The 21,380-nt window shown below is 38.0% G+C and overlaps 1 protein-coding gene across 5 annotated transcripts in view; it reads left to right on the top strand.

Annotated features, from left to right (window-relative positions):
* Positions 1 to 21,380, top strand: part of nin (ninein (GSK3B interacting protein)) — a 187,398-nt gene that overhangs the window by 135,759 nt on the left and 30,259 nt on the right. For 4 of the 5 annotated variants that reach the window (XM_043697620.1, XM_043697619.1, XM_043697623.1 and 1 more), the window contains exons 10-18: positions 1,857 to 1,997; positions 3,869 to 4,043; positions 6,385 to 6,495; positions 7,110 to 7,199; positions 8,578 to 8,716; positions 11,619 to 11,740; positions 12,576 to 13,114; positions 15,009 to 16,715; positions 20,768 to 20,893. In XM_043697620.1, coding sequence (XP_043553555.1) covers positions 1,857 to 1,997; positions 3,869 to 4,043; positions 6,385 to 6,495; positions 7,110 to 7,199; positions 8,578 to 8,716; positions 11,619 to 11,740; positions 12,576 to 13,114; positions 15,009 to 16,715; positions 20,768 to 20,893 — 3,150 coding nt within the window. The remainder of the gene's footprint in view (positions 1 to 1,856; positions 1,998 to 3,868; positions 4,044 to 6,384; positions 6,496 to 7,109; positions 7,200 to 8,577; positions 8,717 to 11,618; positions 11,741 to 12,575; positions 13,115 to 15,008; positions 16,716 to 20,767; positions 20,894 to 21,380) is intronic. The other variant, XM_043697621.1, reaches the window with a different exon arrangement.

Genomic DNA, 21,380 nt, shown 5'->3' with positions numbered 1-21,380 from the left:
GCTCAACACTTCAACTCCCCCTCCCACTCTACCAAGGACATGCAGGTCCTTGGCCTCCTCCATTGCCAGACCATAGCAACACGACGGCTGGAGAAAGAGTGCCTCATCTTCTGCCTAGGAACGCTCCAACCACAAGGGATGAACTCAGATTTCTCCAGTTTCCTCATTTCCCCTCTCCCCACCTTGTCTCAGTCAAATCCCTCGAACTCAGCACCGCCTTCCTAACCTGCAATCTTCTTCCTAACCTCTCCGCCCCTACCCCCACTCCAGCCTATCACCCTCACCTTGACCTCCTTCCACCTATCGCATTTCCAACGCCCCTCCCCCAAGTCCCTCCTCCCTACCTTTTATCTTAGCCTGCTGGACACACTTTCCTCATTCCTGAAGAAGGGCTCATGCCCGAAATGTCGATTCTCCTGTTCCTTGGATGCTGCCTGACCTGCTGTGCTTTTCCAGCAACACATTTTCAGCTCACATCTCGACATCAAGATCACCTTGCCGCACATTGTTCACCTTTTTTATGTGGTGTAGTGAGATTCCCACCAGACAGAGGAATGTTCCTAAGTAATGCTCATTATTGCTTGTTAAATGCCTTGTTAACAGCCTAACTTGCCACCGGGTGTGATCTTGTCAAAAATCATTGTACAAACTAGCTGTGAGGAAACCTCAACATGGAAACTACGTACAACTTGCTACTTGCTCCAAATAAAACCTCCATTTCAGGCATACACTACGGACATTGGCTACGTGGATGTTGGTATCCAACGTGTGCTAGTTTCTGCAAACCTTATGGCATTTCTCTGATCCATTTACAGGATGCTTCATGACTTCAATTATTACACCTCAGGCCAGTCTAACACCCATTGCTTTAACGCTGCAGCAAGAACACTGTATGATCACGGGCATGCACCTAGCCTGTCATCAGGTCCAGATCGTGTGCTTCCTGACATTGCGTTTACTTACTCTGAGCCTACCTGGATGCTCACAGCATCCCTGCTGTACATTACCTTACCTTGCATTTTCGTATATTGTCCCTTCAGCCAGAGATACCAGGCTCATATTACTAGTATCTTACTATGCCATGTAGCACAAAACAGAGTCAGGAAGCTTGTTATCATTGTCAGCAGGCTTCAGTCTAGTCAAGAGTGATAACTATTGCTCAGGCTTCCCAGTACTTTAAGTCAACAGCAACTTCTGAGACCAGTCCCAGTTCTGCTCAGGGCAATCAGAATCAAAATCCTCTATTGATAAGCAGTGAGTAGCTGGAAGATGGGTGGTACACCTCCAGTTATGACTCACTGTTGTATTGTGAGCTGTTTTCCTCCTGGACTGAGAGAAATTGCAGATATTATGGAAGATGAAAGTGGGTGGCACAGCTGTTACTGTTGATTTCTGAGTGGGTTTCCCAAATGAGTAGGCACGCAGAGGGCATGCTGGGTGAGTGGTATTACATGTTGGGTTGGGCAAGATGGTATAGGCAATAGAGAGCGTGGTACAGCATGAACCTTGGTGGAAGTGGATCCAATAACAGAGAGAGTGAATGTGAGGTATTGGAGAGAGAATGGTGGCACTTAAACTGGCAGAGGAGGTCATTGACCTTCTTGCAGTGATGGGCATTCTTCCAGATGGCTTTGACTGCTGTAACCTGGATGGCAACAATGAGGGATCACAAAGCAATTCTGTTAAATCAATTACCCCTTTACTTCAAGAAATTTAAATAAACCAAGTACAGGACACCCCATAACATCCCTGAAATCATTACTACTTTCTGTACAATGATTCGTTAACAAAAAATATTTAATTTCATTTGAGTACATTGTTTTCATGAAGTTTATCACAATTGCTTCTTCTTTTAGGGAACGTGTTGATCAGGTTTTAAGAGAAAAAGAAAAACTTCGAATGGACTTAGAAAAAGCGGAAAAACTGAAAAATTTGATGGCTTCTGAAGTGGATGATCGCCATGCTGCTATAGAACACCTCAATGAATGCAATCTCCGGTACTTAACATCTTTTGTGACTATAGTCCATGCAGCATGTTTTACCTTTAACAGTTGAATTTAGTTTTGCATTTATTATGCATGAATTACAATTGTATTAGGATGGTTGATCAGTTATTTGCAAGGGAAACTCACACCCATTGCCATCCAGAAGGACAAGGGCAGCAAATCCATGGGAATACAACTAACTGCAAGTTCACCTTAAAGACATACACAATTCTGACTTGGAAATCCATCACTGTTCCTTTGCTGTTGATAGGTCAGAATCCTGGAACTCCCTCGCTAACACCGTTGTGTGTCTACCTACACCAAAGGAGCCATAACCTGAAGAGGGCAGCTCAGCACCACCATCTGAAAGGCAATTAGGAACAGGCAATAAACACTGACATAGCCAGGAAAGTCCCCAAAACCCTGAATGAAGTGCAAGAGTGGAGACCACAGGATGATCAATCCAGGCCAATACTCCCTTGAATTTTTCTTTTCAGTGTGCAGACCTCTGAGGTCCATGCACAATAGCAACATCGAAAGCCAGAAATCAGTGCATTGCTTCGCCCATTATGCCAATTGACGTGCGTTGAATCTTGGAGCCACTGCACAGCCCATATTATTGTCATTCACCACTTTGAGCCTAGCCCAAGTAAAGTATTAGCAGAAGCATGGATGCAAATGTTGGTTTTCCTCCATCTGAGTTAGCAAGTTGACTTTAGAAGGGATAGATCAGCTTCAGCACAGCAACAGGTGAATGTATTGAGCACTATGTTGTGTTCAAGACATGAGAGTGTGTTGCTGGAAAAGCACAGCAGGTCAGGCAGCATCCGAGGAGCAGGAAAATCGACATTTTGGGCCAGCCCGAAATGTCGATTTTCCTGCTCCTCGGCTGCTGCCTGACCTGCTGTGCTTTTCCAGCAAAACACTCTCAACTCTGATCTTCAGCATCTGCAGACCTCACTGTCTCCCTGTATTCAAGACATCCCTGTCCTTCTAATAAAGCATATATATCATTCAATTGGGAATGTAAAAAGTTATTGTGTTATCTGTACCATATGATTTAGGTAATTACAACCACTCCAAAAAAACTATAGATAACCTATTCCAGAATAATATATCATTTGTAGCAGTACATGAAAATTAGTTTATGTTTAAGATGAATTAGTCTGCAATTGTCTTTAGCAAAATAGAAGACTGTTAAACACTGTAAAATCGATTCAAAAGGTCTACTCCTAATCATTGGAATATAATTTCTCCAAAGACAGACTCCACAGGCCCGTGATTCATTTATAGATAGAAAATTCATTTCAGGGATACAAGAAGCTGGTTCTGTAACAATTATAAGACTTGCCCTTAATAGTTTTATTAGGATTAATCAAATGAGTCACCAGATAATGTATTACACTGCTAGTAAATGTTCCTTGTAGTGCATTTTATGTATTTATGAGAACAAGAAAAAGAACAATCTGTTTGAAGTAGCACTTAACAGAATAGTTGAGAAAGTTCCTATAGTGGCTATGTTGGGAATGTGCAGAGAGCCATTGTTAAAGTGGATATTGTGCTGGCAGATGGTATTGTGGGGAGATTATAAAGCATAAATATGGAGTAGATCTGATTTAACACAGCAGTACTTTCAATTTGCTGAAAATCTTCATGTCTGGATTATGAAAAAGTTCACAATATACATGAAAATTTAATGGTAACTCTTAAAGTCACATTTCTTTTGTTATTTGGCTGCTAAATATTAGTTCTTCAAGTTGAATCCTTTGGTCTGTTTGCATGTGTCTAAAAATATTCTGCTGCTCTAAAACACCCAAGCTAAAAGTAATCCAACAAATAAATGGTTTCACATTGTTCATATTGTTGTGCTCTTTATTGTTTAGCAAGCTAGAGCAAGAATATAGACATCGTTTTGCTGCTTTGAAGGCAGATCTAACCAAAGAAAAAGACCAGATTTTCCACCAGGCCAGTAAACAAAGAACAGAACTTGAGAAAGAGATTGAGAAAATGAAAGTGGAAGATGGATACCTCAGGGATCGACTTGCTCTGTCATTGAAGGTAAACATTCCCTTTTCTGTTTATAATTTCTGTTTTATAAATGTATAATTCACCAAGGAAGAGAAACTATGTAAAGTGATTAGATTCATATTTCAAAGCTTAAGGCGGTATGCGAAAGAATTCTCTTTCAGCTGGATCAAATATTTTTGTTTAAACTGAATTTGTGATGAAATACTGTGAAGTGATGAATATTTAGGTTGTTCTCTCTTCATGGGCATACAATTTATTCCTCACTGCAAATCTTTCTTGCTTGTGAAACACATTTGAACACTAGCTTGATTTTCCTATACTCATTTGAAGAGCAGCAAGTGATACTAGCTTCAGAAGTCTTGACAATTAATTTAATATCATACACACTTTTCCAAAATGTTGTTCTTCACCTACTGTATACTGGAGCCTAAGTGAATGAAAAGCCACCATCTTTAGATTCTCTTGGAATAATGCTGGGGGGAGGAAGAACTAATCATGATTCCTTGCCATACAAATGCAAGAATTTATACTTTTTATACTGTATGTGCTGGTGGCCGAGGACAGTGACACAGAGATAACAATATGAATGGAATGTACAGCAATTCTGCATTAAAATAATTCCTAATTTTTCCTGTGTGCACACAGCAAAGCTGCAGTATTTAACTCTTCAAAAGAATAGCAACATTTATTTTCACAATTTGTTTCAATTTAACTTTTCAAAGTACAGTTTTGCAATGTGTAGAAAGCTAATTTGGTCATAAGACTATAAGATGTAGGAACAGAAATGGGCCATTTAGTCCATCAAGTCTGCTCTGCTATTCAAGATCATGGCTGATCTGATAATCTTCAACTCCCCGCTCCTGCCTTTACCCTATAATCCTAGATTTCCTTACTTATTAAAAACCTGCTTTTCACAGTCTTGATTATAGTTAACAACCTAGCCTCAACAGCTCTGAGTAAAGAATTCCATGGATTGACTACTCTCTGAGAGAGGGAATTCCTCCTTATCTCTGTCTTAAATGGGCAACCCTTTACCCTGAGATTGTGCTCATTGATCCTAAACTCTCCCACAAAGGGATACAACCTCTCCGCATCTACACAGTCAATACCCCTAATAATTGTAAATGTTTCAATAAGGTCACCCTCAGTCTTCTAAATTCCAATGAATGCATGCCAAAACTACTCAACCTCTCCTCATAAGAACACTCCTCCATCCTGGAATCAACCTAATGAACTTTCTCTGAACTTCTTCCAATGCCAGTATATTTTTCTATAGATAAGGGGGGCAAAACAATTCACAGTTTTCCAGTTGTGATCTAATTAGTGCTTTCTGGAGTTTTAGCAATACCTCCCTATTTTTATACTCTATTCATTAGGAAATAAAGTTCAACAATCTATTTGCCTTCCCTATTACCCACTGATCTTGTGTGCTAGTTGTTTGAGTTTTATAGTATTATGCATAATAACCCCCAAACCATTTTGTGCTGCAGTTTTCTGCAGTCTTTCCCCATTCAAATAATATTAAACTCCTCTACTGCCAAAGTGCACAACCTTATATTTCCCCACATTTATGTTCCATCTGCCAACTTTTGGTCAACTCACGTAACCTGTCTAATTCCCTCTGCAGATACTTTGTGTCATCCTTCCTCCCTATTATTAGATAATCTACAAACTTTGCGTTAAAACATTCATGTCCCTCATTCAATTCATTAATGTATTGTAGCCCCACACTCATTTCTGTGGCACAGGTTGCCATCCTGAAAATGTCCCTTTATCCCAACTCTCTGTCTTCTGTTACTTAGCCCAATCTCTATCCATGTAAATATTCTATTCCCAACACCATGGACTCATCTTATTGAGTAGCTTATATGGGGTACCTTATCAAACACTGTTTGGAAATCCAAATATATTATATCTATTGGTTCTCTTCTGTCTACCCTGCTGTTACCTCCTCAAAGAACTCTAATAAATTTGTCAGACATGATTTCCCCCTCATGAACCCATGTTGATTCTGCTTGATTTTATTATGCTTTTCTAAATGTTGTGCTGTTACATCCTTCATAACACAATCAAATGTATTCCCAGTGACAGATATGAAGCTAACTGGCCTATAGTTGCCTGTTTTATGTCTCCCTCTCTTTTGAATAAGGATGTTATATTGGCTGTTTTCCAATCATCTTGGATTTTTGATGAATCTAAGGATTCCTGAAAGATTACTATCAGTGCATCTACTTTCTATGTAGCTACTTTATTTTAAATCATAGGATGCAAAGCATCAGGTCTCAAGGACTTAATAGCCTTTTAGCCTAATTTATTTCCCCAGTACTTTTTGTTATTGTACTTATTTCAGTTGTCTTTCCATATCTTAAAGGAAAACAGTCGATTGGAAAAAGAACTTATAGAAAATTCAGAGAAGCTGTTTGAATTTGAGAACCTAGCAAAGAAGTTACAAAATAATTTGGACACTATATTAAAAGAAAAGGTAATTCAATTTGATTTATCGAGGTTTACCATGTGCCTAGTATTGGATAATGCCGGAGGTTTGACATCTATTATGACATTCAATTAAAAGTTTTGTTTTTTGAAGAGCTATGTATTAATCCTTTGCAAATAAATTAGTTTACTTTTCTCAAATATGATAATTGATGAAAATCTGAAATAAAATCAGAAATTGCTGAAAATACTTTAATGAAAGGTCACAGATCTGAAATAATAGTTCTATTTTTCTATCCACAGTTGCAGCCAGACTAAGTATTACCAGCATTAGCTGATTTTATCTCTCATAACGTGGAAGTTGCATTGAAGATTCAGATTTGTACTGAATATATTTATTTACTGAATATATATTTAACGTAAATAAAAATATTGTTCAGACTACAGTAATCATTTAGATCAAAAGGAAATAAAAATCCATTTTGAAATATATATGCTGGTCCTGTTGTTTTAACTTTATACATTTTGACTTTTTAAGCAATGCATTGTAGAATATATTCAATGAAAACTGCTGATCAAATTCACTGTGCACATATACAATAGAATACTCAAAAATGAAATTGTAAATACTGGAAATATTTCTTTCCCATTTCTTGCTTACAGTTTGGAGACCTTGATCCAACCAGTGCTGAATTCTTCTTGCATGAAGAAAAATTTACCCGGATGAGAAAGGAATATGAGCAGCAATGTAGAGTAAGTATACTTGAGCCCACACCTAATGTAATTTGGCTACATTTTTAAAGTAAGCTATGGGTAGCTGATGGTATTTGTGGGTTGGTTCTGTTATATGTTGTTTGTCACTGGTTTTTAAGCTTAATCTCGTCACATTTTCACGTTTGTAATTACTTTCAGCTATTTAACCTGTCAGACACTGAAGCAGGCTTCAGTACGAAATTGTCAATAATAGTTAAGTGAATGTTCCTGAAGGCAATAACATTTCCAAATGGCAAATTACCAAAACTCCAAGGTGCTATTGATTGTAAACAGGGGCTGCCCCAACCATCAGCTACCAGGGTATCTATTCCACTTTGGTTCTGCTTGTATGACTATCTGTACTGGACACTGCAGGTGAATGCTGCACTCCTGATTAAGATTCATGGAGCTTTCGTGTGAGGGTGGCTCAGCTTGTAGCACTAAGTTATGATCCATCTACAAACCCTGAAACAGCAGGAAAGTACTAATGCGAAAATGTGTATCTCTCATTCAGATTGATTATTGAGGACATCATAAAGCAGAGATACCCAGTGCCTCAGTTCTTGGGTCTGGTCCCAGTACAATCAAGCCTTGCATTCAGGATCATAATCATTGGCTGTATTCTCTCTAACCTCTCAATTCAAAGAGGCATCCACTTGGAACAGCTGGAGCAAGGATATTCTAATTAGAAGCTACAAGATGTCTTTGATGAATGTGAGGAGCCTGAGAATGTAGAAATAGGCAACCATAAGAAGCACTTGGCAGACTTTCTCCTAATCACCACGTGTGCGTTCTCCATAGTCATGCCCCCTTTATTTCGTATACTTGCATGTGTGCATGTTTGCGTCCATTGAATTGAACAGAAAGTGGTAATTTAGGGAAATGGGGCAACTGTTTTTGCTTAATCCAAGATCAGTCAAATAGCAGTGAAATGAATGTCCTGCTTTTCTTTGATTATGACTTGGGAGATTTCTTCATCTAACTGAATTGAGCCTTGATTCTTACCTCATCAAAAAACTACATCTCCAACAATGTAGAAATTCCTGAGTACTCTACTAAAATATTAACCAAGATTCTGTTTTGGAGTGGAGCCGAATCCCACATCCTACTGATTTTGAGGTAGCAGTGCTAACAATCAAAACAGTTAGGTATCAGTTCCCTTTCAGAAAGCGAGAAATGTCCTTCATTTAGCTTTTGAGACTGTGTTTGTTTGTCGATTTCCACCACTGCATATCCTGTGAGGCCTGTTCGCAACACCAAAGAGAGGAATTAAAGTCAATTTTTTTGTGTGTTGTAGAGTTATAAGAAAATCACTTTTACTTGTGCAGAATAATTTATATATCTATTTTTAATTATCTTATATATTTATCAAATTTAGGAGCTCCAGGACAGGATTGATGAACTGCAATCTGAGTTACAAGCATATCAGACACAAGGGAGAAGTTTTAAACCATTGATGAGAAGTCCCTTGTCAGAGGAAATGGAGACCAAGAGTGATGTTGTCGACTGTGATCAAGGTACTATAATATGCTAAGACCGGGGCATGATATTCTAGAATGGTGGCAGGCCTAAAGGTGTGAGTGAACTTAATTATTAAGTAGAGGATGCTAGATCAGACCCCTTCCAAATTTACCTAAATACAAATGCATCTAGCTTACTTGGGTAGCCATTTAAAGCCACACTCTTGCTTTCACCCTGACCCTCTTGTGCCCCTTAACCAATGAACCCCAATGCCAGAAACCCTACCCCAAATGACACTCAGCCTTTTCAACAGTCATGCTTCATTCTGGGAGTCTGGTAGCAGCAGCCACACACTCTGTCTTGGTTGTCCTGAGTTCTGACCTGCAGGCTTCTGAGATTGGATGGCAGATCCATACAGGGGACTTGCTGGGCTGGGGTCCTAAGTCCAGCAGAAATTCCAGTGGCAGCTAAAGAACTGCCTGATTCCCAGATGAGCTGACAGGCCTTCTCCCCTTAGGTGGTCATAGTTTCCTTCCTTGGAACTCCTGCTTTTGGGTTTTGTTCAAAAACAAGCTCAAGTTTTTTGAGATTGGTTTGGTTTCTTGTAATATTCAGTCACATGTTAGAAGGCATATTTATCATCTAAGGAATTCTGACGCGGTCTAAAGCTTCATGCAGAACTTGCTACGTTTCAATAATATTCAAAGAGTGAAATAAATACTTTGTTTTTTTTAAATCTTCTTTTCTTAATTCTTGTGTGATATTTAACAATAGTGGTGAATTAAATATGTGCTTCATTCATTTCCATGGGCTGGATTTTCATGAAGCCAGGATGACTTTGTGGAAGCGAAATATAAGCAGCCAGAGCTCAAGTCCAGGATTCCAAAGCCTGTTCCTGGAATTTCAGATTTTGACCAATCTGAATTAAGGGTGCAGGATGTTTCAGGTCTTGTGCTTATACCTTGTACTCCTGGCTTGGCCAGCTCTGTAATGGGGAGTGGTACCTCTTAGCCTGTCTCAATTATCATGGTGTCAGGCCTGCTTTGAAAGAACTCATGATTTACATCCCTTCAGAGGTATCATGAGCCTTAGTTTGAATGATGTGCAGGTTGAAAAGGCTTTACGGATGCCTTCCATGCCAAGCTATACCCCTCCACTGTGCCCGATCGTCCCTTATACTCTCCTTGGAAAACTTTGAAATACTTCTCGAGCCCAGACATCCAATACTCAGGTTGAAACATCTGCATCCCAGGGAAACATTGCTTGGTTGACAGATCTGTCTCTTTGATCCATTCTGTAAATTGCACAATATTTACACATGGTAAAAATGCATTTCTAAGTGCTTGTATTTTTTACATTTGGGCGGCACGGTGACACAGTGGTTAGCACTGCTGCCTCACAGCGCCAGAGACCCAAGTTCAAGTCCCGCCTCAGGTGACTCTCTGTGTGGAGTTTGCACATTCTCCCTGTGTCTGCGTGGGTTTCCTCTGGGTGCTCCGGTTTCCTCCCACAATCCAAAAATGTGCAGGTTAGGTGAATTGGCCATGCTAAATTGCCCGTAGTGTTAGGTGAAGGGGTAAAATGTAGAGGAATAGGTCTGGGTGGGTTGGGCTTCGGCAGGTCAGTGTGGACTTGTTGGGCTGAAGGGCCTGTTTCCACACTGTAAGTAATCTAATCTAATCTAATCTTTAAAGGATCTGGATGATTGACATTTTCATAGGGCTTCAGAAAAATGTGTATTTTTAAAGTAGAAAATTATAGATTATTGACTAGCAATGTTTGAGAAGATTTGTAGCTCAAGTTGAGGTTCTGGATGTAGGTTTGCTCACTGAGCTGGAAGGTTCATGTTCAGACGTCTCGTCACCATACTAGGTAACATCTTCAGTGAGCCTCCGATCAAAGCATTGTCCTTACATACAGATAAGGAAGGACACCACTTCGACTGGGACAACACATCCATCCTAGAACAAGCCAAACAGAGACACCCATGAGAATTCCTAGAAGCATGACATTCCAATTGGAACTCTATCAACAAACACATTGACTTGGACCCGATTTAACACCCCCGAGAAAAAGAACAGAAAATGACATCACCATAGGAAATTACATCATCACAGAAAATGATATCACCAACTCAAAGAAACTCAAACATATAAATAGAAAGCAGGAATCATCAGCAATGCTTTGTCCAGAGGCTCATTGAAGATGTTACCTAGTATATGAAGAAATGTCTGAACACGAACCTTCCAGTTCAGCAAGCAAACCCACATCCAGATTATTGACTTTTTAAAAATCCTTTTCACACACATTCTTATTATTTATAAAGTTAATTAGTTCTCCCCAGAGTATATAGTTGCTGAATAGATATGGAAATGCCACAGTTTGGCATGGAGCTACGAGGCTCCATGACTGGAAGTGAGTGGAGGATCACAGATGTGAATTCCATGGGTAGTCGATGAATAAGCATAGTTTGGCATGAAGGATATGTGGAGCAATGAGGATGGATTGGGACGATAAAGATTGCATGTGATAACATTGATAGGGTATGTGAAGTACATCGGATTGTGAGGAGGGATGTCTAGAAGTCTGTTCTTCGCTTGACTGGCATTATTACAACTGGGATGAAATTCCAGAACACTGCAGTAGGCCTCTTAAACAGACCACCTTGACATCCAGCAGCCCTCCAAACTGGAGGAATGGCAGGCCTGAATCCTGTTAGAACCTACAGTTGTCTGTAATGGGTGAGTCCCTCTTTACAGCAGGGTGAACAATCCAGAAAATTTCCCAACTCTGTTTCCTGACTGTAGGATGGAAAGCCAATCCAATATTCCTGATTTTCTTTTAACTGAATGACTGTTTTACATTACATTCATTTATTTGCCTTAAGGATAGAGCTTTTTTTAAACAACCAGCACAAAAATCCTGACTGTTTTTGGCAAAATGCTGTATCTTTTCCAGGTTTTGTTTCTGAAGAATGTAATCCATTGAACATGAGTCTGGAAGCAGAAATGGTCATAGAACAAATTAAGGAGCAACACCATCAGGCAATTGATGGTTTTAAAACTGAACTTGATGCTAAGGCAAGTAAATGGAAAGCAATTGATTATTGAGTGAAGATTATATAAAATACACTGAAAATCTCATTTCATTGTTCCTGGGCAATTTGCGTGCTAGTATTGCATATTTAGATATTTCTTGAAGAATTCTATTATTAATTATTTTAATAGTGATATATATATATATATATATTATACATCCACGGTATAGGAGTATCACTGGTAAGATATGCATCTGCTGCCCAGTCCTAATTACCCTAGAGAAGGTAGTGGAGAGTTTCCTTCATGAATGACCCACAGTGAGATATTCTGAAGAAAATTCCAGGATATTGATGTAACAAGTTTAGATGAACACTGATATATTTCCAAGTAAGATTGGTGCATTGAGAAATAACTAGCAGGTGATGATATTCCCATGCAGTTGTCATAGTCATAGATCATAGAGATGTATCGCATGGAAACAGACACTTCGGTCCAACCTGTCCATGCTGACCAGTTGTCCTTCTAAGTGAGAATAATTGGAGGTCTGGGATGCTATTGCAGGAGGATCAGTGAATTGTTGCAATGCATCTTGGTAAACACTAAATGGTATATATCACTACTACCCTAATGAAGGGAGTAAATGTTCAAAGTGGTTGATGGGCCTCCAATCAAGTGGGTTGTTTTGTTTTGAATGATGTTGAGCTTCAAGAGTCTTGTTTGATTGGTAACTATATAGTACTTGTAATTATATAATATTAGTATGCTACCATTTCTAAATATCATATGTGTGTGTGTATGTGTGTGTGTGTGTGTGAGAGAGAGAGAAAATTACTTATAAAGCATGACAATATTGGTTTTTCCCAATATTCCATTTCAGGTAAATTATTATGAGGAGCAGATCAATGAAATCAAAGCTAAATATGAATTGGAGAAAGAAGATATTAACCAAGAACACAATAATAACATTGCAAAAATGAATGATGAGTTCAATGAGCTCAGAAGCCATATTTCAGAACTTCAAGAAGCAATAGAGACCCTTAAAATACTACAACATACAACAGAATGTAAACACAAAGAAGAAAAGGAAGAATTGCAGAATAAGTTCAATGTCGATAAAACACAGCTAGAGGAGCAGTTGAAACAGGAACATGAAGAAACACTCCAAATCAAATTGAAGGAAATAAATCACTGTCGCCATAATGAGAAAGAAGAATTGTTAAAAAGGTTGACTGCTACTGAAGTGCAATTGGAAGATCAACGAAAAGAGCTGAAGGAAGTATTCCTAAGAGAAAAAAGGGAGCTGGAGCAAATTTATCAAACACAAGTTTCTGAAGTTACAGAAAATCTTGAGCAGGAGAAAGAAGAGTTGCAAAGGAATCTCTTGCATGCACAGCAAACTGAACTCCTACAGGAAAGGTAAGGATTAGAATGAAGATTGCTGTGAAATTTCACAATTATAATTGGGAAGGTAACTTAAATATTGAAGGCTAATCCAGCAAATATAAATAAGATAGCAGGTGGTGGATTGAGATAAACTGAAATCAGAATTTACAGTTTAGACTATTGACAACTTATGACCAAAAATGCAACTTAATTCTTGAACCTTTACAAATTATGAGGGAGCAGTTTTAATGGGCCACATTTCTAAAAAGAATTTAATGAATTTTCATGTCGTGTTATGCTTCAATTTGAGTTCATTGAACATAATATTGATATTTGTAACAGAAGATTAATAGGAGTTCATTTTGACTTTGTTTTATTTCCTGAAGTCATACTGATAAGACTAGTGGAAATATTTGGAACATGGTTTGGAGATTATATGACTAGCCTTAATCAAAAGAGTTTAAGCACTTCTTTCAGGGAATTATCCCTATTTGCTAATTTTTTGTGTTCAGCAAAAATTTCTAATATTTTCTATTTATATAAGCAAATTGAGTTTTCTCATTCAAATCAACTCAGTTTTGAGTTTAACCTTCAAATGTATGCATTTGTACACAGATGAATCAACATTTCCTGCTAGTATTGCTTACTGGATTCTCATCAACTTCCATTTATAATTTATTTTACAGAACTTTTCTCTTGACTAATTGCTTGCCTTAAAATTATTGAGTGCAAAATTCAATTCATTCATGCCCTTTCTTGAGCACTACAAATGCTATTTTGGCTCTAAAACAGCATCTGTTGTGTTGGTGTATGTTTCTGGTGCAAGAGGGAGCTGTGAGGCACAATTAACCTGAAGAGAATCTGCAGAGTAGGCAGATAGTAATACAAACCACTGTTTGATGCTGATTTGACTCCAATGCTTGGAACTCAGTGTTCCATGCGTAACAAGTACACATTCAAAAGCAGGATGGAATGACCCCAAGCATTAACACCAGTGACAAGGATCATCAATGAATTGCAGATTAGATGCTGGTTGAGTTGTGTTGGCTATCACTGCTATTATAACAGTGTTTGGTGTTTTCTAGAGGTATATAAAGTTTCATAAGTCTACAGAAAGTAGACTTAAGTTTAGATAGGCAGGGTGGCAGATGTTGAGCTACATTTTATTGATTTCACAGATTCTTCACAAAGCAGTTGTTCCTTGATTTGATGTACTCCTCTTTGGAATACAGAATGGCGAGGAGACATCACAAAGCAGGGCAAGCTGTTGGAAGAGTTAGGGTGGGGAGGGGAAGAAGGGCTCTCAACAGAAGGCTATATCCAACAAAGATATTCAAACAGCCATTCAACTATTCAAAACCTAGCAAGGAACATATCTATGGTTCAGTTAGGAGGACGCTGTCTCTGAAATCTGTCACATCATACCTATAACCTCAGAGCAAGGAAAGGACGACATTGCTTGTGGCTATATAAATAACTATGGTCATGAACATTTATATGTTAGGTTCCTTCCAGAGTGGGGCACAAGATATACATTTCATGCTGACTGAATATAGCAATCATTTTAATTAGGTGGCAGCATCATATAAATGTGCTGCCTGCATCAGAAACAACAGGTGTAACTACACATTGTGGTTTGCTGTTCCACTTTTGAGAAATGTTAAATTTTGCCCCTCCTTTTGAATCCCTGGTGGACATAGGATTTTGTGTACTACCCATTATTCATGTGACCCTGTGTGCAATTTTACAATTTAATATTGAGCATCACCAGAACTGAATCTGAACCTTTCCTCACCTGTTGTCTAGACCAGCCCAACTCCAACTGGTAGTAATCAGAAATTGGAAGTGATTTGTTTTCTCCCCTATTACCAGAGATTTTGCCTCAACTGAGTTTGATTTGTAATATTTCCAATTTTCTATCATTTAGGAAAAGCATGGAAAACAAATTTAACCACAAGATTGCCAAGATGGAAGCCCAGTTTGCCAAGGAACATCAAACAATCATACTTAAATTCAAAGCAGAAACATCTGAACTTGAGGAAAAATACCAACATGAGCTTTTACAACTTGAAAAACAGCTTCAGGAAGAGAAAGGGCAGTGGGAATTTGAAAAAGAGGAGCTTTTACAGGAAAGTGAAGATGAGAAAGAAAAGTTGAAGGAAATGTTGAAAGAGAAAAGCTTATTTGCACAGATGCTCATGGAAGAGAGAGACAGATTAGAAAAATCTTGCGAAGATGAACTAAATAAATTAGCTTCCGAACATCAGCAGCTTCAAAAGGAACTGGAAGAGTTCAAATTTGCTACCTCAAAGAAAGAGAGTATTTTGACAGATGAAATTATCAGCTTGAAGAAGGAATTGAATGTACAATTACAAAAGGAAGAAGAACAATTGGCCAAGGCTGGACATAAGCAGGAACAGACCAGAATATTGATTGAACAGGTGAAAGCAGAATCTGAAAAGCAATTAAATAGACTGAAATTGGAAAATCTTCAACTGGAAGAAAAGCATTCAATGATTTCTGTTCAGCTCCAGGCAGCATATGAAGGATGTGACAAAGAAAAGGCAGAATATTTTTCTGAAATCTCCAGACTCCAAGAGAAAATAAAAAATATGGAAGAGGACATGGTCTTCCTCGGTGAAAAGCAAAGGTTCAACAATGAACTGGAGGGGAGAAGTAATGAGATGAAAAACAAAATTGCCCACTTGCAGGAAAAACCACCACAGCTGGAAGTACAAACATTGTTACTTCCAGACTCAAACAATGAGGATTTGAAAAAAGACTACATGGAGATGAGAACTGAAACATTGGAGTTAGAAGAAAGTTCTCAACTATTAAAAGGAAAAACTCTAGATCAACCAAACCTGCAGAAAGCCAATCAACTACTTGAAAGAGAAAAGACAGAATTAATGAAGGTGAACATTGAACTTCAAGCAAAGATTGAACAACTTCAGGGTAAATTGATGACTCTTACAAACTTGGAGAAAGTGTCTGTATCATCAGAAAAGGAAATAAGATCAGAAAACTCAAATCTGAGCAAGCAGATAAAGGAACTAGAGGAAGAAACACTAGACATTTCAAAGTTACAGAAAACAATTGAGTTGTTGAAAAATGAAATGGGTAAAATGAAATCGGAGAAGCTAAAATGTCAAGATAAAGTTGAACCATTGCAAGAGAAAGTTGAAGTTCTCACAAAGCTGCTCGAAGAATCTCAGAAAGAGCTGGCAGAAGTAAAATTTCAAAATGTGAGCTTGAAAGACAGCATGAAGGAATTTCAGGAAAAAGCTCTGGAGCTCTCAAATTTACGAAAAGCTATTGAACTGTTTAACAGTGAAAAATTAGAAATGATACAGGAGAAAGTACAACTTCAAGAAAAAGTTAAACAGTTACAAGACAAAGTAGAGGTATTTTCAGACTTAGAGATTGCATATGAAGGCTCTGAGAAAGAAATAGTAAAAGTAAGGGCTCAGAACACAAGTCTGCAAGAAAGGACCAAGCAATTGGAAGAGAAGGTTGCGTCCATTTCAGAACTTCACAAGAGAGGTGATCAAACAGAAAAAGAGAATGCTGAGTTAAAAGCAGTTGTCGCCAGATTGCAGGAGCAATTAAATCAGCAACAAGCCAGAACAAACAGGTAATGGTTATGGTTATTTTATGTAATTTTAGTCAATTCCCAGTTCTTTTGTGATAAATGTCTTTTGGCTGAAATGTGAAATTAACATACTTTCATTTCCAATGCTTGCTTTTCCAAACATGTGGACAGCTGACTTCTTTGAAATGTGGTAAGATGATAATCCTAGTGGATTAAGGTGGTGCATTTTCAGTTAAAATTAAACTAAAAAGCATTTTGTTTATAGTATCAGCTAGACTATAGAGGCTAGATTTTCCATCCCTTCATTATGAATGGGTGGATTTCTTGCTCTGCTTAAAGGCTTGTATTGTCCTTCTTTGTAAGTGTTGTTCCTAAAGATTGTTGTGAGAGTCATTGTGAAAGTTAATTATGCTTTGAATCACATCAGTCCCAAAATATTTATTACCTTATTATCCAACAGATGATTACTTAAAATGAAATTGGCCTATTATAAGAAAAATGGATGTTTAGTCCTTGTTAAGATGCAATAATTTCATTAGGTTTCTTGCAGTTTTTTCTGAAAATTTTCACTTTTTGTTTTAAACTTTGCTATGACTCTATTGTTTGACATCATTTTAAAGTGAATGCATCTTTGGTGAATATTGTAAACTAAACTTCCGTTGACTATTTGAGTGTAGAAGGGAGACTTGGACAATATATTTTTCTCTGGAGCTTCTTCATTATATTCCAGAAATATTTGAACTTTCTAAATGAACAAAAAATCTATTTTATTTAAAACTGATAAAATAGCTGTGCATTAATCAAAATGAATTTATTTTTAAAATTGAAGGATTGGGATTGAGGATTAATATTTTCCTTCAAAATTATATTTTGTTTTATGGTTTTGTTTAAATTGAGCTTTTAGTGCTAATTTTACCTAAATTTATGAGCATTTAGCATTATATTACTACTTTGTTGCTCTTGTTGATGGGTCTGTGTTCCCAAGAGCAAATATTCATATTGTAATCTATAACATATATTCCTGTCCAAATGTACTACAAAGAGTTGGAATATGCAAATTTAGTATTCCGAATTAAATGATCATGGGAAGAGGGCATATTTATAATTGATGAATCTCTGAAATGGATAACTTTAAATTATCTTAACTGAAATAACATTGATATAAACTGCATGCAGAAACATAATGCAAGATTACATCAAGTGTTCATTCAAAGCATATTTCAGAATGGGAAAGAGCTTTTCTTTATGATAAAACTGCTTGCTGGTATACTGTCTCTATAAAATGCACCACTTTCTGCATTATTCTTAAAGCATGACAGAATGGTGAATGTTGATGTTTTAGTTTATTGCACCATTAGGTGAAATGCACTACCGCATGTGTGACCCTCTTGTTCTATGCCATTTTCTCATTTGCATGTTTATCCTTGCCTTAAAGTAAAGGCCATGACTGTTCTTTAATATATCTAAATATATAGCTAAAATGGCAAATATTTCAAATGTACCAATTTTAATTTCAACTTTTCTATTTTTTCACGTTTTTGTCAATATGTACGCATCTACATCACTCCATGATTTTAATGTCCTTTCCCATTGCAAACTTGCAGCACATCTTGGGGGGCATTTAATCAGATATCCCAATTATGTCCATGGTAAGAAAAGCATGGACAGCATTCCAGGGGAACAAAGCAAGCAAACCTGCATGGGATTGATTGTGGGTACTTAGATGTGATTGTGAGTTGGGGAGGTTGGCCTTGTTCAAAGGCATTCCACCTAATTAAGAGATCCAGTATTCGAGATGGAGTCATCACCAAAGATAAGGATATGGATAATGGTAAGATGAGGGAGGGATATGTTGATAACCAGGGGCATGTTGATATTCAGAAGGAGGACATGTTGGGTTTCTAGAAAAACATTAAGGTAGATAAGATCCTTGGGTCTGATGGGAACTGTCATAGAATAGTGAAGGAGGCAAGGGATAAGATTGCTTGGGCCTTGAAGTAAATTTTCGGATCCTCTTTCGCCACAGGCAAGGTCCAAAAGACTGGAGAACAGCCAGTGTTATTCTGTCCTTTCGGAAGGGCAACAGGGTTAATCCAGGAAATTATAGGCCAGTGAACTTTACATCAGTGTTAGGGAAATTGTTGGAGAAGAGTCTTAGGGTCCAAATTTACTCACATTTGAAGAAGAATGGACTTATTAGGTATAGTCAGCATGGCTTTATGCGGTGAAGATCTTGTCTCACAAACTTGATTGAGTTTTTTGAAGAAGTAATGAAGATGATTGAGGTTAGGGCAGTGGATGTTGTCTAGTTGGACTTGACTCAAGCATTTGACAAGGTCCATCATGGTAGTGCTGGGATCTCTGTTTTTTGTGAGATGTTTAAATGATTTGGATGAAAATGTAGGTGGCCTGATTCATAAGTTTTCAGATAACACAAAAATTGGTGGAGTTGTAGATAGTGTGGATGTTTATCAAAGTTACAGCAGAGTATAGATCTTTTGGAAGGTTGGGCGGAGAAATGGCAGATGCAGTTTAATCCGGACAAGTGTCAGGTGATGTATTTTGGGAGGCCAAATGCAAGAAGAAAGTACACAGTAAATGGCAAAACATTTAGGAACATTGATGTACAGAGGGTTCTTGGGGTACAAGTCCATATCCCCCTGAAAGTAGCAACACAAGTGAATCGAATGTAAAGAAGGCTGTTAGCACATCTTGCAGCTCTCTAAAATGTGATTTAAGCCACATTTGGAGTATTGTATGCAGTTTTGTTCACCACACTATAGGAAGGATGAGGAGGCTTTGGAGAGGGTGCAGAAGAGGTTTACCAAGATGAAGCATAGATTGGAGTGTAACAGGAAGTGGTGGATGCGGGTACAATTTCAATGTTTAAAAGACATTTGTATGGATACATGAATAGGAAAGGTTTGGAGGGATATGGGCCAGAACCAAGCAGGTGGGACTGGTTTGGGACAGGTGGGACTAGTTTGGGATTATCTTCAGCATGGACTGGTTGGACCGAAGGGCCTCTTTCTGTGCTGTATGACTCTATATCTCTGTATAAAATTATGAGTGACATGGATAGGGTGGATAGTCAGAATCTTTTTCCTGAGGGGATAGTTGAAGGTGAGGGGAAAAGTTTAAGGGAGGTTTGCAAGGAAGGTTTTTTTATGCAGAGGTTGCTAAGTACCTGGAATGCGCTGCCACAGAGGGTAGTAAAAGCAGAGATGATAGCATTGGTTAAGAGGCACATAAACAGTAATGTGATCAAGCAGGGAATAAAGGGATATATACCGTGTGCAGGCAGATGGGGTTTGTTGAGAATGGCATCACGGTTGGTACAGACATGGTGGGCCAAAGGGCCTGTTCCCTGTGCCGTACTGTTACATGTTTTATGTAGTTCCACTGCGCTTTCCTTTTCCCTAGCCTTTTCTCCCCCTTTTTTAAAGTATATTTCAAATAATCTTTTGTAAATTATGATTGAATGTACTTCCTTTGAAGTAGCACATTTCAGATATGAAAAGCTTGCTATGTAAATAACTTTCTCCTTAACTCCTCTCTGGAACTTTTGTTAATCATCTTTATGATGTGCCCTCAAGTTGCCAACCCTCCTGTCAGTGGAAATGTTTCTCCTTTTCTGATCTATAAAAATTCTTCATAATTTCAAGTACCCCTTTTAAATAGAGTCATAGAGTTAAACAGCATGGAAAATGGACCCTTCAATCCAACTCGTCCGCACCAACTAGACATCCCACTCTGACCTAGTCCCATTTAGCTCATGCCTTAGTTTTTTCTGTTCCAAGGATGACAACCCCAGCTTCATTGCCTCCCGACAAAACTGAAATTTATTATTCCAGGTATCAGTCCAGCAAATCACCTCTGTGCCCTTTCCAAAGCATTGATACCCAATTCATGGCAACTATTTTAGGAAGGGTATAAAACTCCAGCTAAAGTTGAATTTACAAACATTGAGCATAAACATCCTTTTTTTTTTCAGTTCCTGTCTGTTTCTTTCAGCCTGTGTTTCCTTTCTTTCTTTTCCTACCTTGACAAAATTAAACTCAAAAGTATTTCAGCTTTTACTCTTTATTCTGCAGTGGTGAATCTGAAGAACCCACTGATGCAAATGACATCTTAAAAGATCAAAAGGCCACGTTGAGGGAGAAAGAAGGGGTTTATCATGAGAAAATCATAGAATTGAATGAAGCACGAAAGGAATTAAAGTAAGTTACTGTAAAGTCTAGTAGAGGTCCCCAAATATCTAACTTAGTTAAAATCATGGCCACAAAATTCAATATGTTCAATGATTTTTTAAAAAATCTTTCATTGGATGTGGACATGGTTGGCAAAGCCAACATTTGTTGCCCATTACTATTGCCCTTGAATTAAGTGACTTACCAAGCCTTTCAGAGGGCAGTTAAGAGTCAAGCATATCGATACAGGTCAAAAGTTACATAAAGGCCAGACCAGATAAAGATAAAGATGGGAGATTTCCTTCTCTAAAGAACATTAGTGAACCAGATGGGTTTTCAATGATATTCAATAATAATTTCATGACTGAAACCAAAAAATGCTGGAAATCAGTCAGGTAACATCCATTGAGAGGGAGCAAGCTTACATTTCAATCTAGGAGAAAGTGAGAACTGTAGATGCTGGAGACCAGAGTTGAAAAATGTGGTGCTGGAAAAACACAGCAGACCAGGCAGCATC

The sequence above is a fragment of the Chiloscyllium plagiosum genome, chromosome 10 (assembly GCF_004010195.1).
Source record: "Chiloscyllium plagiosum isolate BGI_BamShark_2017 chromosome 10, ASM401019v2, whole genome shotgun sequence".
In the NCBI taxonomy this organism is placed as follows: Eukaryota; Metazoa; Chordata; class Chondrichthyes; order Orectolobiformes; family Hemiscylliidae; genus Chiloscyllium; species Chiloscyllium plagiosum.
The sequence above is the reverse complement of the archived record's forward strand: the minus strand, read 5'-3'. Positions and strand labels throughout refer to the sequence as shown.